We start from the raw sequence: 22,823 nt of genomic DNA, 5'->3' as shown, positions 1-22,823 counted from the left end.
ACATATTCTGCCAGTGTGATAAATGAGTGTATTATACCATCAAAAGTGTTATAACCTCAAAGGATGAACAGCGATGCCAACTAGAGGCTGACTGACTTGATAGTGTACCGCATACTCTGGATTCTTTCCACGGAGCAGACTGCTACCACAATAGATATAATTGTATTCCACAAGGTTATGTTTAAAACTAGCAGCAGGGAGGCCCCCGGCTATTGACTGTAGGTAGAAATCCAAGAACAGCCAAGTAGTGCCACATGTAACAGAGAGTAAAGCCAATAATCAAAGCCTTTTCTATAGATTTCTGGTTCCTTTTCTTGTGCAATGCAGCAGGCTGTCTGATAAACGTTCATGGCTACAGAGGCATTCCTCTTTAATAGCGGCCAGTTGAAAAGTGAAAAGAATGTTTTAACAAAACACCATAAAACAAATGGATGTGTGTTTCTGTTTCAGAAAAAAATGTGTTCAACAGGCCTGCAAAAACAATAAAAACCACAGTGCTAGGCAACTAGGGAAGCACTCCTGATGGGGTTGCAGGGTTGACGCAGCCAGACCCCAAAAACACAACACAGAATAGGAAAGGTTCTGCCTATGGACTGTCACAGCACAAATCAGACCAAAGCGGGCCTCAAATAAAAAAAAAAACACTGTCAACCCCTGTGCAATTCCAAAAATTCCATATACAGCAGTTTCAGTAGACGTTCATTTATGGTGCTAGTGACTAAATGTTTCTTTTAGCAGCAGGAAGTTGAATGGCTTGCTCCTTAATGTTAGAAGAGAGGGAAAACTCATGAAGAGCGGGCGCTTATGTAATTTGTGGCGGTTGTGGTCGAGTTGCATTCCATGAGCACTTGAGAGCAGTATTAAGTCTGCTGCAGGCCTCCAGGGCCTGTTTCACTAGACTAGCACACTGCTAACAGAATGCCACAAAAACTAAGCCCCAGGGAGCATCAGGTTGATTGTCATGTCACTGAAGAAATAATAATTTGGGCTGCTTTCTAACTGTAATGTAAATATTTAGACCACTCAAGCAATTGTAATATATAACAGTCTCACAGTACTCTAGTTAATACAAAAAAAATGCATACTGCTGATTTACATCATGTGCACAGCATTACAAGTAGAATAACATTTGAGACAACACTGAGAGACCCACCACCAGGTTACCACCCTAAAAATTACCAACATAAGATGAGGACTTGTGATTTAATAGTACATTGATCAAGTACTGAAGTGTAACTCCACCGAAAAATTTACTTTGAGACTATTTGTTTCACCATAGTCTGACCCAAAACCAATCTGATATGCCATTTGATTGAATAAATAGGCAGCAAGTGTTCTCAAAATTTTTAAGTGAAGTTATATATTAATGAACTCAGATTAAATGAGCTCTCCAACTACAGTTACTAAATATGATTAGGGAAAAATTAGTACGATTGGCTAGTGAAGACGAATTACTCTTTCTCTGAGGGCGTTTTGTTACCATCATTTGACTATAATGGTGAATCCGTCTTGTGTGTCTGAACGATCCTCTGCCTAAGGACTGGTTAAGGCAGTAACAAAGAAATTGCAAGATAAATGTATTTATAATGGCAATGTTTTATTTAAACATATGTTAGTTAATAGTCAACATACCTGGAATTGCTGGTCAGCATCACTTTCTCCAATCTGCTGCAGCAATTCTCCGCTGGCCTGGCCCACATTACCTGCAGCCTGCAGAAGGTTCTGTCGAGGCTGTGAAGTACAGACAGACATTTAATCATTTTATATTACATTCAGCGACTGACTAATTAATTTACCCTACAAACAGTTAATGACCTAGAAACTACAGCGAACAATGCAGTTTATTGTTCTGGAAAATTTCAGAAAACATCTCCTCGACATTGAATATTTCACATTTCAACCAGCATCCCACAAAGAACCCCCTCTCATAGTAACATAATATTTGAGCTCTTTTTTGTATCATTATAGACTCTACTGTTTTTTCCCTGTATTTACTGTAGAGCTCCCTGAATAAGCATTAAACAAAGTGGTGTATAACCTCAGTGCTGGCGGGTTGAGCCGTCTTAAGCATGTCAGACACGGCGCAGGCCAGGTTCCGGGCAGCACCCAGAAGCTGCTGGCCATTTCCACCCTCATCCTCCATCAGAGCTGCCAGTAGTTTCACACCCTTAGACATCTCCGTCAGGTTGGAGGAAATAGTGGTCACTGCACAGCCAACAGCTGTGTAGTCTGTCTCCGCTGGGTCACCTACAAAACAGAGGGAGAATGGTCTGAGGTACAGTGCAGTTTGTACAGCATGTCAGAATGGCAAATGTCTCCTGTTGAGAGCTATAAACGTTCCTGATGACTGAATAGCAGAAAAAAGTGAAGTATTTCAATATGACAACAACTGTGCATGTGTGCGTCTGAACTTACCTGCAGTGAGATTGACCATAGATGCTGTTCCTGCAGTTATAGCATCCACCTGAGAATGAATCTCATGCTTGGACTCATCCATTTTGTTCTTCCTCCAGGCTTGAGAAGCCTGACAAACAGACAGGAGAAGGTAATGCAGATTACCAAATTAAGCCATGAAAAGTACTGTATATTACCACTGTATGTATTTATAGACTATGGATGCATGGTGCACAATGGTGACCAGATGAGTTTTGTTAGTGTTTAATATGACTCACCGCATCAGTGCCCAATGGAGGCAGGGCATCAAAGTCATCCAGAGAGGCCTGGGCAGCCTGCACTGCCTGCATACTGGAGTTAATGGTGCCAGTTAGGGCCTGCTGGGCTGAGGTCTGCAACAGAAGGGAATTGCACAGGAGTTATATGGAACAGTTACAAAAAAAAATCCACACATTTGATTCAGTGAATAATCTGAGCCTGAATGTATTCTGCATTTAAAAATGCCTCAGCTATGAGCCAGCTTACCAGTGGGGGCATGTGTCCTGTGTGCATCTGGCCACTTGTGATCTGCTGCTTGGCCTGAGGCATGGATCCCACCTGGAAGTTTCCTGGACCACCTGCACCTGATCGCATGATGACCGGCATGGCCACGGAGCCGGTCTCCACCTTCCCCACCTTATTGAACTGCTGCTGCACCACTGTCGACCTTTGAGAAACACACAGAGAATCAGCTGTATATCAGGCACGGCTACTATGTAGGTTGACTTATGCTGGAGACATTGGAGATGTCACAGAAGCAGGAAGTGCATTAAAATGAGAATACATATGGTGCTAAAACCTGCAAAAGTAATGATGGGGGGAAATAGATTTGAAATAGGAAATATATCTTTCAGGGCAGGGAAAATATATTTTTAGAAGTCTGGAATATCAATCACAGCTTTGCAGATGTTAGACTGAAAAGCAGTCGCCCAAAGGCATATTTACTTTTGATCTAGACTTGTAAAAGATTTGTATTTGAATAACTGTGGTTGCAGGTTTTCATATTTACATATTGCTTTCTCTGACTAAGGCCAAACCGGAAAGTTCACTTTTATAAAGATCAATCTGAAAACCTTTCAAGCTTTTTAAAACTTAATAACTTGTGCAGCCGGCATGTCGGTTAGGATCCTCTTAGCAGTGAGGAATTTTTTACAATCCTGAATTAAACTGAACTTATCTAACACTACCAAAGAATACCAAGAGATAGTGATGGTCGGACCATCAAGCTTACTTTTTAGGTGATACAGAATCTTCAAGCATGGTCGATTCCTCATCTCCCTCTAGGCCAAAGTGGTCTTTGCTCTTTTTCTGTGGACAAACAGGGTTCACGCGATTAGTTTCTAGAGAGTTTTGCTATGTTACTTGTGAAAGGAGTCTGAAAGAAGCACTTTGTTGCCAAGCTGTTCACCCTTCAAAGGTCAAGCATCAAGGTTTGTTGTGGAATTCCATCGTCTCCTGCGAACCACTGGCAGTTCCTGCAGAGAGACTTGTTGCGCAACCATTGCAAATAAGGCTGCTAGACAAAATCGGCTGGTGGAAGTAACTCTACACCAATGGATCTGATCATGTCAAAAAGCAAACATACTGCTGCCAGCTAGATTTTCAGCAAAAGAGATGTTGATTATTTACTTCAGTAGTGCTGTACAAAAGGTTTACAAAAAAAAAAAAAAACCTCATGAAATCTATGTGGAGATCAGTGCTTGGATTTCTTTATAAATGTTTGTGTTTTGTTTTATATGGGAAAACATTACAGAACAGTTCTTGTTAAAAAGAAATGTTAAGCTTTCCAAAACATACTGCTTAAAATACAGTAACAAGTAGTATACAGGTAAATGTGCTACCTTTTTAAGGATGATGTCGATGTACCCAGCAATCAGCTGTGCAATCTGCTCCCCCTCAGTGGTCTGGACTGAGTAGTAGCCATCCTGATAATCTCCAAAGTCCTAAAGAAGAAAAAGTGGTCCCACTATTGATTATACTAAAAAAACATGGTATAGAAAACATGTGTTCACATGCAAGTTGTACATCATATGTGCATGAAGTCTTAATGTGATTTGAATGTTTAACCGGTCATCTAGAAGATGACTGCACATCAAATTGGACTATACCAAAAATTATATACTAAAAGAGTCATACTACAATACCCCCCCCCCCCATTTGATCAACTGCATAAAGCAATAGTGCAATTAGATGAGTCACAAGACTCATAATATTCTCTGATGAACCCGACAACCTCTGACAATGTCAACAGTTATTACAGTGAACATAATATGCAGAATTAATATTCTTTCAAACTGAAGAGGGAATGGAGAGTTGATTCAAAAGACTTTAGGTATGATGGTGTTTAAGACAGTATTTAAAATAACACAGTATCTTAAAAGATGTAGTAATTAAATTAACAAAAGGGCTTATTCAAGAAAAAAAAACAACACACTGGACAGTTTTTTATTAGAAAACACAATGAGTAGCTGTAACCAATGAATTCAATAACTGTCAACAGACAAGTTTCGATGGTTTCTGCTCACACTGCAGCTCAGCTTATGAAAGATTATAAGATTGCCATAGCCATAATACCGAACCATTTTTCCCCAGTTTTACATCATAAAGCCAGATTTCAACTCCATGGTGATTTGCCAGGAAATAGCAGCCTGAGTATTTCCCCAGACATTCAAAAATAAAACTACTGACATGTCCCTCTTTTTCTGTAGTATGTCAAAGGGACCGAACAGGAAGCAAGGCTTGAATATCAGGCACACTCCTCAGAATAATCTTGTTTATTATCATTCTGATGAAGGGGAAATATGCTCCTGGATCAGGAGAGTTTGTTTTCAGAGAAAAGAAGTTCTCAGTAATGCAACTTCCATTGCCAGGTCCGTTTAACCTCATGCTCTAAACTGTGTCCAATATATCAATTGTGCCCTTCACATTTAAGATAAAACAATGTTTGTTTTTAACCATTGTTCTACACTATTGGATTTGGATTTGGGCTAATTTGATCAACTGCATAAAGCAATGGTGCAATTAGATGAGTCACAAGACTCATAATATTCTCTGATGAATCCGACAACCTCGGACAATCTCAACAGTTATTACAGTGAACATAATATGCAGAATTAAGACCACAGCGACAATTACACATACCGGCATTAAAAAGGGGAGGTGCTTCCTATACAAGGACATCATCATTATATCAGAAAAGGGGCCAGACTCACCAGTGTGAAGCTCTTTGGTGATGCAGCCCAGCGCTTGATGTTGGTCAGGCTCCACTCCTGCATCACCTCCTTGGTCTTCTCGTCCACTCTCATCACACTCTCCTTAGTGATGCCCAGCAGGCGAGGGACCAGCTTGTTCTTGCCTTTCATTTTTTCCTACAGGTTGGAGAGACACATTCCATCAACTCCATCTGTGTAGAAGCTTTCCCTTCTGGTGTTAATCAGTGAGTCATTTGCAAGAATGAGTATTTACACAATGACCTGAAAAAAAATGCATTGTTGTTCTTAATTTGATGAACATGTTTGGTATTATAGAACAGGAAAGAATGCTTTACCTTTACTAGGAAGAAGGACACTCCGTAAGTTTTGAGAGACCGAGCCAGTTTGACATAGCTGACTTTGGCCTCAATCTCAGTCATATTTTGGCAGTTTTTATGTGCCTGAAAAGTAGAAAGAAAACTCTTAAGCTAAACATCCAGCTGTCTTCATCTTGATTCAGTATCAATTTGGACACCAGAACTTTTTTCCTTCCTTCCCCCCCCCCCCCACATTATCCATTAGTGCGGATGTCCTTGAATGCTCTGAAAACATTGGCGCAAAAACACAGCTATGCTACATATTACAGAAGAATGAAGGTAGCAGGTTAAAACACATGCACATTCATCAGTCTACCCAGCAGAGTGCATATTCAGCCCCAGGCTTTGCACCATACCGATTATTATTTTCAGCTTTTTTTTCTCCTCATAGATGGCTCTTTACATACACAGACCATTAGAAAAGCACTGGGGGGGAAAACAGATCTTATTGCAAATGTTTCAAATCTGACATGGCCTCAGCTCATGTGTTTTTAGTCTGAGCTTTCTTTTTTGGAGAGAGAGAATGCACTACAGCCACTGGCAACTAAACCTCAGCAGTCCCTGCAGCACTCAACCTTGGAATGACCTCACTCCAGAGGCTTGCATCAACATGCCAAACTTGATTCTCTAACCTGGAAGATCTTTTTCTCGCCTTTGTTCTTGATGTACTCTTTAGGCAGGAATTCTTTCAAACTGGAGAGGAAATGGAGAGATGGAGAGTTGATTCAGAAGACTATTTAGGTGTGATGGTGTTTAAGAGTATTTAAATTAAAACACAGTATCTTAAAAGATGTACTAATTAAAATAAAAGGGCTTACTCAAGGAATCCTGGTTTGTGTTTAGACTCATTGTGGTCACCAAACTGGATCTGGCACTGATACCCGGCGAACTCACAAGCCTTGTCAAAGGACACAGGATGGGATCCGTTCAGAATATCATCCCGAGCCTGTGTAGAGGAACATACATATAAGTATATAACAACTGTGCTGTGTGTATAAACTGTTTATTTGCAGCCAGCTGAGACCTCCCTGGAAAGAAAAACAACTGTAAAAGTTACTTTGGCTGGAACAATAGGTTCTTCAGTGCACAGGCTGTGCCTGTAAGAGGAGAAGCTCAATGCAATAGGAAAATCTGAGACAGTAGCCAAAGTTCAGACTCGTAATAAATCTAATGCAATCCACCAAGTACTATAATCAATCAGTATTATAAAGCAGGTGCATCTGGTCACTAGGTCCAGCTGAAAATAATTTGTCAAAGACAATATATACTTCACAGAGTGCATTATTTGGTCAACCTACGCTATTGTCAACCACTACTGACAGGCTGTCACACATACACACACAAAATAAAATGTATCACATATCATGTATTACAGGTCTTAACAGTAGTAAAAAATAAAAAAAATCGTATTTTTAAAACAGAAGACCATTGAACATTTCTGATGTTGCACACCTGTACATATAGCAGGTTAAGCTGCACTGGATCTCTGGAGTCTACGTTCTGGTCAGAGTAGAAGAACTTTCTCCTAAGGAGCAACATCTCGGTCTCCTCCACCCCCTGCTCACGCAGCGTCCGACCGTGGTCTAGCCAGTTCACTACACACACAAGCAATCACAGGAATTCAGAATGAACACACATTGCTGGGGTTAATAACCTTCTGAAGGTTACCTTCATACATTATCAAATTGTGTCTGGGGTGGTAAAAACAAGGGAATTAGCTATTTGTAGTGATTGCTGTTTTACAAACAACCTTTGGACTTGGTATAATCTGAGGTGAGAGCTCCAGTTTCCACTTTATTTAAATGGCTAGATGAGATGGTGAAAACACAGTGTGGTGAAATTGCAACATACGCTCATCGTCAGTGTGGAGCTTCTGCTTGAGTTTCTCCATCTTTTTGTCATCCCTCAGGAGGGTTTTGTCTCGCTTCAGTGTTCCTGTGGTCTCCTCCTTCTTCTCTTCGCCCACATCTCGCACTAGTGAATACTCATCATGGTTTGTGATGCCTGAAAGGGTAAAGAAATCAGTACACTCAAAGCTGACATTAAATCACAAATATGAAATAAAAAATAATTCCACTGAAACTTTAATGACTATAAAGTGCCACCTAGCTCACCTATTCTGGCACAAATGGTCATGAGCAAGTCAGTGACAATTTTGGAGTCATCCACCATGACTGTTTTCACCGTCCCATCCAACATGCGAATCTTGAGCGGCCTCTGTTTCTTCTTGTACTCGAGCGTGTCCTGCCAAGCACGAGAAACAAAAGCAAGATCAAGCAACTGGTGTCCCCTCTTTGCCATTATAAATACCATTTCCCTGAGACCATGATCAGTGCTACAAAGCTGTATTCTTGGGTCATGGAACTAACTAGAGGTTGCACTAAGCGGAGAAGTCATGTGGAGATTAGTTTAAGGTTATGCTAGATTGAACCAGCACTGTAATCTATGAACCACTTCCAATGGTGTGTCTCACTGGAATGAAGCTGACAAACATTACCCCACACAGAACAAACAACACAGTAAAAATCTATATTCTTGAAATACATAGTAGGTAATAGCAAGTTTTAGCTTGAAAGTAAAGGAGATCTCTTACTCCCACAAAACACGAGGGCCCTATTTTTAGACGATCTTAGGCGAGCCGCCAGCCGCACACCAATGAGCTTGATTAAGGGCATGTTAGTGTGTCTTTGCTATCATAATAAAGGAAAAGTACGCTTTGAGCAGCTCAAAACGTGCATGCCCCTTAAGTCCCTTAACTAATCATGGGTGTGTTTTGGGCGTAACATGCAATAAACCAATCAACGTGTCACTTGCCATTCCCTTTAAGAGCCAGCTGCAGTCTGACTTTAACGGATTACTATTTTAACGGCGCATCACGCATAGTCTGGGAAGGCTTGCTGAAGTGGTGCAGTGCCTCACCTCTAGTATTTTGTATACTGTTTATCGCTTAGTTATGGAACTGGCACACGCTATGGTTTTGTGCACTGCTGGGATTCCTGTGTGCAAGCGGGGGTGTACGCGGGTCAGGCACACAATTTACTGCCAAGATAGCAATGAACGTCTGACTGTTGACGTCTGCCTAGGTTGTTTTCAGTCAGTGGGGCACCTGTGTTTTCCGTTGTCAGAATGCCAAAAACTTACCTCTACACACACCTCATTTCAAGACCACCACGCCCATCAGCATGGATATATTTGCAAGCACCACTGCAATTTAAATGACACAAGCGGAAGGCGTGAAAATAGACTGTTGCCGTGGTGTAAGATAGCAATGAGCATCGCGACACGCCTTGCACAAAGTGCAAGATAGGGCCCTAAATCTCTAAACTGGGTTTTACAATCTTGAAACAGATGAACTTATGTAAAAGCTCACCTTCCACTGCAGCTTTGAGGTGATAAAAAAAGTGATGAAAATGATAAAGGAGTTTAACTGGTTAGTTTTACATTTTAAACTGAAACACTGGTCACTCATCAGACAGCTATACCCCATCCTGTGTGTGTGTGTGTGTGTGTGTGTGTGTGTACACTACCAGGCAGACATTCCTGCCTCAGAATGACTGAGTGACTGACTGACTGCCTGACTCACTCACCCCATTTCTCAGCATGTAGTAGTCCAAGGCTTTCCCTGCCTCCAGCCAAATGCCTTTCTTTGGGTCCTCATCGGACAGGAACAGGCCATAATCATTGGCTAGAGTAGAGAAAGAACAGTCAGAGCTTCTTCAATGCATTTTGGAATTGGTGTTTGTGAGCCTGAGAGAGTGTATTGATGATGGACATTATGTAATTAGAACAGTGTACAGTTTTAATTAACACAAGCTTGAATAAATGGAAACTCCATTTCAGATGTTCAGAACAGTGAGACGGTGCTAACTGGGTGGTAAAATACGCTGATGTTTTTTTACTGACAGTGTCTGTCAGCTGAATAATACAGACCACTGTAGCCACCAGAAATTACAAGAAGTGGCAATCACTCACCTAAATTTAGCCCCAAAGCACTTTTCGATTTATAAACACGCTTCAATTCTTCTAACCACAGAAAGCCATTTGGTCATCTCTTTTTCTTCTGCAGGGCATCACAGCTTAGTATCTTTTCCCCTCAGGGTTTAGGCAGTGTAAAGCTGCAAAGCATAGCCAGGACTGAGCAAGGCCTGGCATTTAAGATGCTGAACATTCCATATTAGCTGTTGATGTTGGCCAAGAGCAGGCCCTCAAAGTGGAAAATTACTCACAGGTTAGGACAAGTATGGAGAGGAGCATGTCCAGAGGGAAGCTATTATGTAAGACTGGAGACCCAGCCACGCCCAGATTGAGGCAAACTGTTGCAGAGCAACAGGCTAGATTTGTTAGAAAGAGTTGTGCTTTATTTTGGGGGATATTTTTAGGTTCTTTCTGACTGTTCATTCATTCTTTAGAAGGGATGGGTTTCTGAGAAGGCTGGTGGAAGAAGGGAGTAATCACAGTCTGTTCCTCAAGAGAAGCTGAGGTCAGTAGTGAAGTCTTTGGACCAGGGGCTCATCAAACGTTTAATGCACAAGAGTGCCGACGTGAGGTCAGGCTATACTTTTTATTCTAATGAATACAATTACACAAATAAAACTCATTCAAAATGAGCTGTGAAAAATTATGACTGCAAATCCAGGCTTGCTTGACTGCAGGGACTGAAGGGAGGAGAAATTTGCTCTGCCTGGTCTGTCACAGTCGCATTGTTAGTTAGAGCTTGCACAACTTGACTGATGAAGTGAAATAAGCAGATAAAACACTACATGACCCAGGGTGTGCCGTTATGAAGTAATGGAATGATCTGTATTCATAAACGCTGGAATGAGGAGATATGAAATGTGCTTGCTCACAGTGCCGAACTGGTAATTTTTGGGATTTGCAGCATTCACGCATGCAGTCAATAAACAGTACTTTAACTGAATGCACATGCTCATACACCGCATAGAAAGACTTGATATTCTCAGTGTAAACAAACAACAACAGCTCTTCCACTTCTGATTCATATACAAAAAAAATGCATCACTGGAACTCTTGTGAAATGGAAAACTAAAAGTCTATAAAATCAAAAGCATCACAGATTTGTTTTGCTTAGCTAGCAATGCCACGCTTCGCACGGAAGCAGCCATGTGCACGTGCAGGGTAGATTTTTTGCTGCTTTTCTTTCAAGCTACGTACAAATAAAAATAAAACTATAATAACAAAAGCATAGCAGAAATGTTCCACATTGCTGGCTATTTTCAGAATGTCACTGTGTTTCCTGGTAATGTATCAACTTCTGTTCACATGTGAGACTTCCAGGGAACGGTCTTATGAAGGAAAACTGCTGCATCAACTTTATCGAGGTTCACATTTAAAAAACAATTTAGTCTCATTTACACACTTTTCAAGACTTGTTTGTATCCAAATGTTGCTTCTCTTAGTTTAGCATTAGCTATAACATTAGCTAAGAGGCTAATGTTCATAAAGCTGGGGGACTGGACATGGTCTATGGTCAAACAGCAAAATCTGAATGTTATGTGTTTTTTATGAATCTGGATAAAATGGTTTTCCCATAGTGTTGAACTAACATACTTGTTCAGTTAGTGAAAATATATTACATGTTGTAAAAGTCTTAAGTTTTTAGAGTCATTAGTTCAATTAGTCAAGAGACAACTGACTTTCAGCACAACGTGCAACCCCTGTGCTAATAAACACATATAGTAACATTTCCAAGTAACAAGTGCCTGAAAAACATGATCATTGTCTGGACATTGATCATGTTTTTCAGGCACTTGTTACTTGGAAATGTTACTATATGTGTTTATTAGCACAGGGGTTGCATGTTGTGCTGAAAGTCAGTTGTAGTCAAGTCAGTTGCGAGTTGTCTCGTTCCAGTCAGAGAAAAGGTCTTGCCCACCACTTCTGAAAGTTTGCCACCACCGCTGGTTTACAAATGTATCGGCGTACGTAGAATGCAATCCGCACCCTGTGCTCTGGTGAAAGTGTGAGGTCTTTAAAAGTAGGCAGATGAGGCTTATGCAGCTGCCTTAGCATTACAAATACAGGTCAGGTGGTTTCAAAAAGAAAACTGTGTGACAGACAGGAAGAGAATTCATAGTTTTACTACATACAAATAAACATTTGCTAGATTAGCCAGTGAACTCAGGGTTGATTAGTGACAATACCTTTCAACATTGAAGTCATTTGTGTTGTTCAGATAGTTGTTGTCGCATTACACTGCACAGCACACAGCATGTGTTTCCTGATTATGAAAGTGGCAGTGCAACTATACAGAGACGTCACACGAGATGAATAGTAAGAGACTCACGCTGGCCGAGCTGTGCTTCTGGAACTCTCTCCCTGATCATGCGACAAGCGTCGTACACCATAGTGGAGGGCTCAAACTGCATCGTCTTCACCACACTCCCCACCCCAATCTTCAGTGACAGCGCCACCATGACTGCACTCTTGTGCCTACGTCACTGCTACACCTGTATAAAGATAAGGGGGGGGGGCACATGCAAGGTTTGCTTGAATGAACAAGTTTCTTACATTTGGTCAGCATTCTTTCAGTCGTAGAATGCAATTTCCCCAATACTGAAATGACCTAGGTGGTACCTGCTTCCCCTTCGTACGAGTCATTAAAAAACACTTCTGTTTGAAACAAGGAACATATAAAGAAGAGGGACTTCCCACCCAAAGACATTCTTAAGAAATATCTTTACTTGGCAGATTCTTCATTTAATCTGTAATTGGACTGTATATAATACTGCATACTGGGGGATGGGCAATATACAAATATTTGATCAAAATCATGATCAGGAAAATTAATAATAAATGAAACATAAGTTAAAGAACACTTATTGTACACTGTGTCTTTTTCAGATACTGTACTTTCATATGCGTTGTCCTGTATTCTCATGGTTAGCCTTAAAGTTTCTCACAATGACCAATGACAAATGGCAATGAGAGCATTTCTAATCATTTCAAAAGCATGTGTTCCAAACATCTCAAGATTCACCCTGGGATGAATCCTTCCTAGGTCTTCAGAAGAGGACTAATGATTTCTGGGAATTAAATATAAAACACAATATTATTATAACAGAATCATCAAATTTGTCAGTATTCCAGTAATTCAGTCATTTCATTATCATGTTTAGTTGCATATAAAAAGCTTAATCTTTAAAAAAAAAAAAAAAAAGAAGAAAACTGTCCAATTACGACAATCTTTTCCGCTTTGTGTCTACACCAAGTCAGAAGTCAAATTAGCTTCCCCATCGGTTTGTTCCATTAACTAGTAGCATAATGTTGAAGCAAAAGAGAAATCGGCAAGTCATGTTTAAATTCCAGTGGGTGGGACCAATCCTAAAATAAAAAGAAACAGCACTCTGTGTCTTCTAGAAGTTCAAGATGCATGCCTACATAAACTTGAATTGCAGAAGTGTAAAAGCAGGCCATGAGATTCGTCCTTCTCATGACTAGAGTACAAGGTCACAGAACAGTGGCATGACTGAAAGATGAATACAATAACAATGTCTGTTAATATACAGCCTGCTCAGAACGCAATCAGGAATTAGGGACCCGATAAATACAAGCCCACTTAGGATCAAAGGGAAATTATATCTCTGAATCAAATCCCAACTGTGAAATTGACTGAGCTGAAAGAACCAAAGCCTATTAGCAAAGCCCAATGGCATGACACAGTAGAAAGAGCGCTATGAGAGGAACATCAAAACGGAACTCACCAAAATATAAATATTCTGAGACCTGTGAACACTGCAACTTTCTGCTTAACTTCTAAGATCAGATATCGGTTCATGTCTACATTCATGAACACCTCTGTGAAAACACTCCATACAGTGTACTATAAGAAATCTAAAATGTACAGGCTAAAGACACCCAAAGAATGCAGACAAGGAGGCAACAACAGCAGTTCTGAAGTATCTTGATTACTTACAAAATACCAATGTTAAGCAAGACTGAGGAGCTGCTCAACCAGCACAAGCTTAAGAAGTATTGCAAATATATCAAACCTGTTGTTTTCATATAAAAATCTCATGATTTATAATATTAGCTGCACCTTAGATTGAACATAGACCTTATATAAACATACGTCGTATCAACAGATGCAGTCCAGTTCACAAAAAAAGATCGTTGTTTTCTTCTCATTCAAAGTTAATATTTCTCTACGTTTTCAGTTTTTTTTTTTTGTCATGAAATCCATCTTTGCATGATCGAAGATTGTGATCTTTGACATGCTTCTACGTTTAACAGCACCTATGAAAAGAGGAACAGCACAGTCAAAGGCTAAAAACAGAGGAACCATTTTGAGTCTGAAAGTGAGACAGACAAACCACACAGTCACAGTAATAACGTCTAATGGTTCCTCTAAAGCACTTGTGAAATGAGCACACCATTTTGTTTTTTGGGGTGTTTCTCAGACCACATATTGTAACGTATCATGGGAAAACAACTAAAGTGAATAAATTCATTTTAGAACCACACAACATGTTATGATATGCTCACGAGTCCCAAACATGTTCACTAAATGGCATTTGGGATATTGAAGACTACGGTTAACCAACAAGCTAAAACATCCTTCGACTCAACATCCAGCATCACAAATCAGGGGTGAACAATACCAGCTTGACTCGGGCAAAAGTCAACAGAAGCCCGTTATTGCTTTGTGGTGTGTTTGATAACCCTTTTTTCAACACGCTAAATCATGTGTTAAGATGTGGCCTGGTTCCCACAGTTAGCATTATTGTGGCCTTCCCATGGAGCGCCCCTTTCTCCATCGCCCTCTTCGGCTTTCTCCAGCTCTCCCTCTCCCACTCTCTCAAATATTGGCACAGGTTCTGGGGAGGGCGGCATTCCTGCCATCATTCCAGCGCTACAGTCTCTAAATTTAGGGGAGGTTAGATGAAAGGGCAGACTTCATGGCAGACTCATGACAACCCCTTCGCAACTAAAGTGTTTAAGAGGGCCCACGGATAAAGAGGTGTTTCACACTCACCACAAGCAGTTTCCTACGCTGCAAACTCACAAGATTGATTTTAAATACATGTAGTTATTTCACAGCTCAGAAATGAAACATCCAATACGATACTGAATGAAATCACTTTTCTATTATGGTTAAAGGTGCTAAAAATGCTTCTTGATCGATGCCATAGAAGAACCACTTTGGTTCCTCAAAGAACCATGTTTGTAATAGAAATGTGTTCCAGTGAGCATAAAGGCCTATTAATACGGAGTAAGAATTTCACAATTTTAAGGCTGAAGAATCAGAGCTCCGTTGTCAGGGCTGCAGACCAACAAATTAGCATCAAGACGACGGCAGAAAAGCTTATTTTGTTTGTTGCAGAATATAAAAATATGGGGGTTGAGGAAAATAGCCATGCGTGTGGAGTAGGGAAATTCAAGAGAGCAAAAGCAGACAGGGAGCAGAGCAAAAGAAAACATGGAAATTTAAGAGCTGTTTCTAGCTCCGTTTACAGAGCGCAGAAGGCAAAAAAACTAAGTAAAATAAACGTGCCGGATGTGGTGAAGGTTCCACTACATAAATTTTAATTAAAAAAATTAAAAAATAAATAAAAAATAAAAAGATTGCCTCATACTTGGTGTGAATAGGCCTGAATACATCAGTAGGACAGTCTGAACAAAAGCTCAAACAAAGTCTAAAGATATGAGGATACAGATGGTTGACAGAGGTCGAATGTTTGATTTACTGCTCTACAGCGGTGCTTGCTATGGTGTGTGTTTTATCACCCAGAACAAGTGGATATCAGAGCACAAACTACTCTCTTTTATATTGCTTTTCAAGAGATAATTCTCTTATAACTTAATATTCTCACATGAACAAAAATTTTAAATGCTTTCAGAAGCACTACATTTGTCCAAAGCAAAATTTTAAAAAGTGTGGTAAAATTAAGTTCAGTATCAGGGCTCATTACATCTGACAATAAGCAATACTTGTTAACCACTTGTTACATGTTAATTTCAAGGCACAAGACTGCTTCAAGAGAGTCATTATTGGGGTGAAAAGCCACAGAAGCCATTGCAACCAGGCATCCGTTTCTGGAGATAAGCAGTGTAGGAAAGGAAAAGACAAGGGGCTCTATTAATGCATGTCTCAGAGCAGAACAGACTGACAGACAACAGCAACGTGTATGTGCTGAAACGGGCCATTGTTGAGCCATTTGAGGCCTAGGATTTATAAAGCATCAGAGTGATTAACTGTGTTCTTACAACAAGGGCAGGCAGTATAATGGTATTAAGTGTGTTACTGCCTGGTCAATGAAAGAGAGGGGACTGCCCAACACATTGTTTACATTTTAATGATGGGTTCTCTCATTTTCACACTGAAGCGCATTCCACTGATGGGGTTTCTCTGACAACCAGTCTGCATGCCTTGCACATAGCAAAAATGCGAGAAAGATACTTCTTGGAGCCTATACTCAGAACACTGACACCATCATATAAAGTCTGATTAAGCCATAATATAAATTTAAAAAAATAACTTTGGCCTTGTTTAGGCCGGAAGCATCCAATTCCTGGGTCAGTGACCGAATCCCTGCACAATCCAGTTTTCCTTCCTATTAAAAATCCCCACATGAGGAATACACAAAAGTCGAATTGTTCGGAACAAACAAGGGCAAACGAGAGTCATGCATGTGTAGGTTTCCGCTCAGCCTAGCAAGTGGTTGTCACCTTTTTTTCTTTTTCGTTATTTAGGGGACTAACAGTGTGGGTGGGACTGCTGGTTTTACGTTTATAGCGATGCCGTGCTGCATTTGCTGACTGCAACATGAGAAACTCTTTTCAAAGTGTGTGACACAAACATGCGACCATTATGCACTGTAAACGCTGCACACAATCAAGTTAAGTTTTACTGACAAGAACATAAATGTAACTACAAGATGCATACTAGTCTCTCTACCAAAGATGCAATTCTGATGGATCAAAATAAATTTTTTAATTTATTTATTTTTAATAAGAATAAGATGTTGCACAACTACAACATCCAGCAGAAACTCAGTCCTTCATCAGCATCTGGCAGCAAGAAGTGGGCATTACAATGGCACCTAATAAATGACATCACACATGCAATCTTTGGAGGAATTGGTTTGTTTTTTTTAGGCCAAAGGTAAAGTTATAATGTGTTGCTGTAACCGATGTGCAGAGCCACTAATTAATTTACTCACAGTAGGTGTTGGTATGTGCTTATCCTAAGTGGCAGACAACAGTTTCTGACGCTCTAAAGCGTCACTAACGAGTGTTGTGGGAAGCAAGTGTCATTCATGAACAGGTACTGCTGGCAGGTGCCATTCCTGAAGTGGCATATGCCAATACATGTTATTTCAGGATGGTGTAGTGACCACTTCCTGCTGCAAGATGCTGGTAAGGGACTGAACTTTCCTTCACAACACAGTGGCTGTTTGACTGTGACAGCTTTTAAGAGAGAACCCCCAGTGGAACAGTAAGAAAACATGCTCACAGGACTCTTTACATTAACTATTCAAAAGCATACCATTTAAATGCATGGCTTAGTAGACTTCTTTTAAATAGTGTGAAAATGACCTAAAGGTCTGAGGAAGAGAAGTGCTTGTGCCCCCACCCTAAGCCATGATCTGGCCCCAAGGCATTTCTTTGCCTGTGGTATTTATGAGGCAGGGTCCTGCAGTAAAACGTGAGTAGTGTTGCATGCAGAATGGCATGTAGTGCTGTGACGTAAGGGTAAGGTGAACATCAAGTGAGATAGTGGAGATGTGTATAAATATATCACAGTGCGGTCACTGGAGTGTATCAAAGTGGAAAGTTAAACTTTGCATGGATACAAACATTCAAGTTGGAAAAGTTCAAATGTAAGTTAATAATGTGAGGCTTTGATACAACTTCAGCGTCTTAAATAAAAAAAACAAAAAAAAAACAAAAAAACCCAAAACACACAAAGCTGTGAAAGGCATGCTAATTGTGATGTTACGCTAAGTGGCGGCCTTGGGCAACATTTTCCTGACACAGCTGTTTGCAAGAGAGTTTGAGAAACGGACCTCTGACAGTGCCTATTATGCTTTCAGATGAAAAACACAGATCACAGTGAAGAGAGACAAGTTCTCATTGGCCTGAAATGAGATCTGGGACACAATATGGCAAACAAAGTGGCAGTTCCAGTGATCTGTGAATTGGGAGTTTGTATTTAAAAAGTGTTAACACAGTTACACTGTAAATTACATTACACAAGACCAGAGTAATAAAGTAATACATTATTTTGAGAAACTTGGCCCAGGTTATATTTAAGTCAAGTGTCATTTCTTTCATTGAACCTTTCATTAACTCATCATTCTTTCATTAACTCAACATCCATATCTGGCATTTGAAACTTTAAGTCTCTGTAATGTTTAAGCTGATATGAGCATAAATGTGAAAACCATTGATCAAACCATATGGTGGAATAAATTAATCAAATCATGGGTACAAATGAAATTAAATTACATTAGATTTCATTCAATTTAGTCCTCTGGTCACATGGACTACTGACGTTTATTAAAAACAGCACATCCGAATTTGAAATGGTAACAGTACCTGATGGAATCTTCTACAGATGGGAGAAGGCCACCCAGAGGGATGTGGCTGTCTGGGGTCTTGTAATGTATCTGTAAGGGCAAAAAGGGCAGGTTTAACACATCACTCCTCTCATATCAGTCATCTTTATTTGTAAGCTTTTTATGAAATACCTTCAATCTCCTCAAATTATTGTTTTTAACTTCTATCACACATGAAAGTCTATTAAAACAGGTCAAAAGTTGGTTCAAAGTGGAAATACATAGAAACGCATGTTGCTTATGCATCGGATGTGGACAAGACCATGAAACAAGACTCAAACAAAGAGGTTCAAACTGAAAACACAAACTAAAAGTAGTAGCTGAAAATCTGTTATTGAGCCCTGGCAGTTTAAAAGAGTCATCATTAACAGGAGGGTGAAACTGATAGCATGGATTTCACCAGGTCTGAGTTATAACAGACAGCAGACAGCACTCAGACACCAGCTCAGACCTGCTCTTCCTTCTCAGCAAAGTAACTACAAACAAAAAAGGCTAGCAGTCATAGGCGTTACGCCTATGTCGAGCACATGTCAAGAACAAGCTGAAGACCGATATCAATTATCTGTAAAAAGACAACTGCAAACGACTGTACTATTTATTGTCAAACAGATTCTTGCACCTTTGTGCATCCTCTGAATTTGAGCTGGGCAGGTGCATGTTGAAAGATGTTGAAGCTGATGTGATCCTTTCTAAGAATCATAAATAGGCCTGATATTTTCACGAGTCTCTTTACTTGTGTATGACTACCTAACAGTGGAAAAATCACTGTAGTTTCCTTTCTTATTACTGTTTGTGCCAACATTACACAAGTGAAAATGGGCTTTGCTTGAAAGTGAAAGTTATTTGCTGATAGAGATGTTCCTTATTAACTCTCTCTCTCTCAAACTACGGTCACTTAATATCTGAGGATAAAATGCAGAGCATGCATGTAAATTATCCTTACTGTCCTTATCCTATATAAGTCCTTATTGCTCATTTTATTAGCAAGTCTAAATTAGCCCATAATTGCTAACATCAGTCACCATCAGTCACCAAACTACACCAGTCTATTAACAATTTGCAAATGATCAAAATGTAATAATTCACCATCACTTTAACGTCACTCCTTGTTTTGCCTCCAGTACTTTTACCTCCAGAATAACACCTCCCACACAGATTCAGTCTGACTTTTCCCCAAAAAACTATTTGTTGCCACTGGGTTGTTTATGTTGCCAAGGATACACCACTGTCTGCCATCATGCGGTCTAAAACGCCCAAACGGTTCCTAATATGATTAAGAAAAAAAAAGCTTCTCCTGCTTTTTAATTCAACATTGGAAATGTATCTTAATTTTAAAAACTTAGTTATGCTGAAGATATGTTACTTTTGTTGGTTATTAACCAAGATGGGCTTTAATACTTCAAATGATCCTTGCCAGCATGACAACAAGCCCCCCACCCGACAGCCAATATAACTGAATCAGCTAATATAACTTCTACCTAGTTCACAGCCAACAAACAAGAGTGTAATTATTTTATTTCTGGTGCTTTCACTCCCTCCTGTCATAGATGTAATAACATCTTAACACAAACACATGGCCTTTTAAAGTTTCCTTGCTATTTTCGTTTGGGATGAGATGACTAGAGCGTCAGGATTTTGTTCCCGACATGCGGCGACTCATGCGGTGAGGAATGCTGCACAGTAGATGCAGCTTCTGCTCTGCCACAGCTTGGCGTGATGTCATTTCCTGTTTGAAAAGCCCTTCAATGCCATAAAAGGGAATTTTAGCTATCTGCAGGCGAAGACGGAGCACGCGCACTTACTAGAACACACTCACTCACTCACACTCACACACACACACACACACACACACACACACACACACACACACACCACTAGTTCTCCCACAGCTGGGAGTACTGCATCCTGTGCAATTAAGAGCTGGAGTTAAGGAAGGGAGGGATTGTTTAGCTTATGGAAAAGGAGGCAATACAAATTTAAAACAAACATCTGAATGTGTTAAAAGAAGGCTGTGCTAACTCAATCACAATGTTTCACTAGAGTAGGAAAAATTAAAAAAAAAATAAATGCTCCACATACTCTCAACATCCAGCTGTTTCTCCTAAAATAACTACAAGAACTACAAAGCAGAACTAAAATATTAATAATAAATGAATAATATTTCTAAGGGTGGGAGCTGAACCATCTCACGAGCCTTCCCTGACCAGACACCACCCAATTCTAAGAGTGAGGGAGAGAAGAGGAAGTGTCTGAGCAGAACAGCAATTACTGCAGCTCTTCCCTACAAAAAGGAACCAGGAAGAACGGCTGCGGAAACTAAACTCTGCTCACACTCAAGAGAAAAAACCCATTTCAGATGTGTCTTCTGTGCAACACCACATTAAAACACCGGTTAACTGCTGTATCAGAACTACACAGGTAGGAAATAGCAATTATTACTTTCCACTATGCTAAGTTACTCCACGTCAACAAAATGACGCCCAATTGATCCATCCCAACAGTGCGGCCAATAAAAAAATAATAATAATTTGAAATTGATTGTGCGCTGTTAAGTCTAGCCAATAGCACGTTTGTGAGCAGAGGATGTGTTCACTCTTCATTAAACCACTTGTCGCAACTTAAAGCAGCATTATAAAAAAACTCTCACTTTTACTCCCCTCCAGTAAATGTAAATTGCATCATTAGCTTCTCCTAATGGTAAATATGCATTTTACAAGCTAAGAGATAAAAAAATCAGCATGTGAAGCAAAAGAAGCATGAGGACTGACAAGGTAGAGTTTCATGCATCACCACCAAAGTTACACAATGTGCTGGAGTGGCAATGAGAGAAGCTTTTCTACCTACTACAGTCAGTGTTCAATCAAAATTAAAATGCTACATATTGCTGCTTTAAGACAGGTTTCGAAACATTTACAGGGTCTTTTTATCTTTCAGAACAACAGACTATGGTCACATAACCTTATGGAGTACAAGGATATTTTCTGAATTTGTTTGAATATCTTCTTAACTTCGATGTTAAAGGCACTTGCACATTAGATAATACCCACGGTTTATATCTAAACGTTCAGAACAAGCTCAGCTCTCACTAAAATAAGGCCCCACATGACCTAGAGCACTGTGTAAAGAGATATACTGACCCTAAACCTGACAATTGGAAGTCAGAGTTTAGAAATTCTTAATATTTCCAGTTAAAACATCCCTTTACTCATGTGGACAAATTGTTTTGGTGCTTGAAATGGTTTTAACAAAGCCTTACCTTTAGAAAAGTAGGGGCATAAATGAATAAAATGGTTTATACATAGTGAGAGGCTGAAGGCAGAAGTCTCTAAGTGGACAGTTTTACACAAACGGATAGACAGATGCACAAATCCACCAATTACAGGTGGGAGGCAGATGACAGTGACACAAATCCATCAGTCAAACACGTTTCACATGACCCATAGACAGGCGCACAAATCCACCACTAAGAGAGGAGTGGAAGATGATGGACACACAAATCCACCAGTTAAACAGAGCAAGAGTCAGAGAGGAGTATGTTGACTCGCCTTCACGGCCTTGTAACTCCAGATGGGAGTCACGTACGAGTCAGTAAAGCAGTGGAAAGGGCGGGCTCCACAGATGTAGGAAATGTTTGAACCGTATTTCTGCACTGTATTTTTGTAAAGACATTAATATAAATACTGTAAAACATTGCATTTAGTGCACCAGCGCGTTCATATACTACAGAGGGTTTATTTTCAGCAAAAACATCAGAAAACACATCAGAAAACAGTAATGCTAGTAGTGCTCTTGGTGGAAATGCCAGCTCCACAGCACACAGCAGCACAATCTGTGGTGTGCACAATCTATGTGCTTCATCCGCTCCCTCAAATCCTTCAAACGTGTACACAACAGAAACAGTGTAACAATAACCATCCACTAACTCACCTCCATTAAACTCAAGAAAAAGCAGTTCCAACTAGGAATATACAACTAACCAGAGTAGTAGATGCAGATTTTCATTTGGCAGAGTCTAGCTATGCAAGCCGGCATGTGGATTGACTGACAGATTAAAACATTTGTTAATTCCACAGAGAAGGTAGATATTTGCGAAAGTTGCAAAGCTAAACTAAATTTTTTGAAGTAGTAGAAAGTTACAGTCACAGACACTAACAGACGTTACTATGTAAAAACAAGCCCTTGTTTACAGTTTAATTTTGGAGCATTTGTAGCACACAGGAACTCAGAATAAGGCAGAGCAACAT

At 40.0% G+C, this 22,823-nt stretch overlaps 1 protein-coding gene across 6 annotated transcripts in view; it reads right to left on the bottom strand.

Annotated features, from left to right (window-relative positions):
• The window catches only part of tln1 (talin 1), a 70,876-nt gene that overhangs the window by 33,434 nt on the left and 14,619 nt on the right, over positions 1 to 22,823 (bottom strand). For 2 of the 6 annotated variants that reach the window (XM_072659505.1, XM_072659506.1), the window contains exons 2-19: positions 18,560 to 18,630; positions 12,306 to 12,468; positions 9,589 to 9,686; positions 8,116 to 8,245; positions 7,853 to 8,005; positions 7,454 to 7,596; positions 6,820 to 6,947; positions 6,634 to 6,694; positions 5,981 to 6,085; positions 5,646 to 5,801; positions 4,275 to 4,376; positions 3,665 to 3,741; positions 2,920 to 3,100; positions 2,673 to 2,786; positions 2,416 to 2,524; positions 2,039 to 2,247; positions 1,633 to 1,731; positions 1,481 to 1,540 (exon numbers count right to left, since the gene is read on the bottom strand). In XM_072659505.1, the coding sequence (XP_072515606.1) occupies positions 1,481 to 1,540; positions 1,633 to 1,731; positions 2,039 to 2,247; positions 2,416 to 2,524; positions 2,673 to 2,786; positions 2,920 to 3,100; positions 3,665 to 3,741; positions 4,275 to 4,376; positions 5,646 to 5,801; positions 5,981 to 6,085; positions 6,634 to 6,694; positions 6,820 to 6,947; positions 7,454 to 7,596; positions 7,853 to 8,005; positions 8,116 to 8,245; positions 9,589 to 9,686; positions 12,306 to 12,435 (2,055 nt within the window). In that variant the 5' untranslated portion in view covers positions 12,436 to 12,468; positions 18,560 to 18,630. Of the gene's footprint in view, positions 1 to 1,480; positions 1,541 to 1,632; positions 1,732 to 2,038; positions 2,248 to 2,415; positions 2,525 to 2,672; positions 2,787 to 2,919; positions 3,101 to 3,664; positions 3,742 to 3,841; positions 3,863 to 4,274; positions 4,377 to 5,645; positions 5,802 to 5,980; positions 6,086 to 6,633; positions 6,695 to 6,819; positions 6,948 to 7,453; positions 7,597 to 7,852; positions 8,006 to 8,115; positions 8,246 to 9,142; positions 9,184 to 9,588; positions 9,687 to 12,305; positions 12,469 to 18,559; positions 18,631 to 22,823 lie in introns of those variants that run through there. The other 4 variants (XM_072659507.1, XM_072659508.1, XM_072659509.1 and 1 more) reach the window with 3 other exon arrangements.

Source organism: Salminus brasiliensis, chromosome 16 (assembly GCF_030463535.1).
Source record: "Salminus brasiliensis chromosome 16, fSalBra1.hap2, whole genome shotgun sequence".
Lineage (NCBI taxonomy): Eukaryota > Metazoa > Chordata > Actinopteri > Characiformes > Bryconidae > Salminus > Salminus brasiliensis.
Note: the sequence above shows the minus strand (reverse complement) of the source record. Positions and strands in the feature narration are given on the sequence as shown.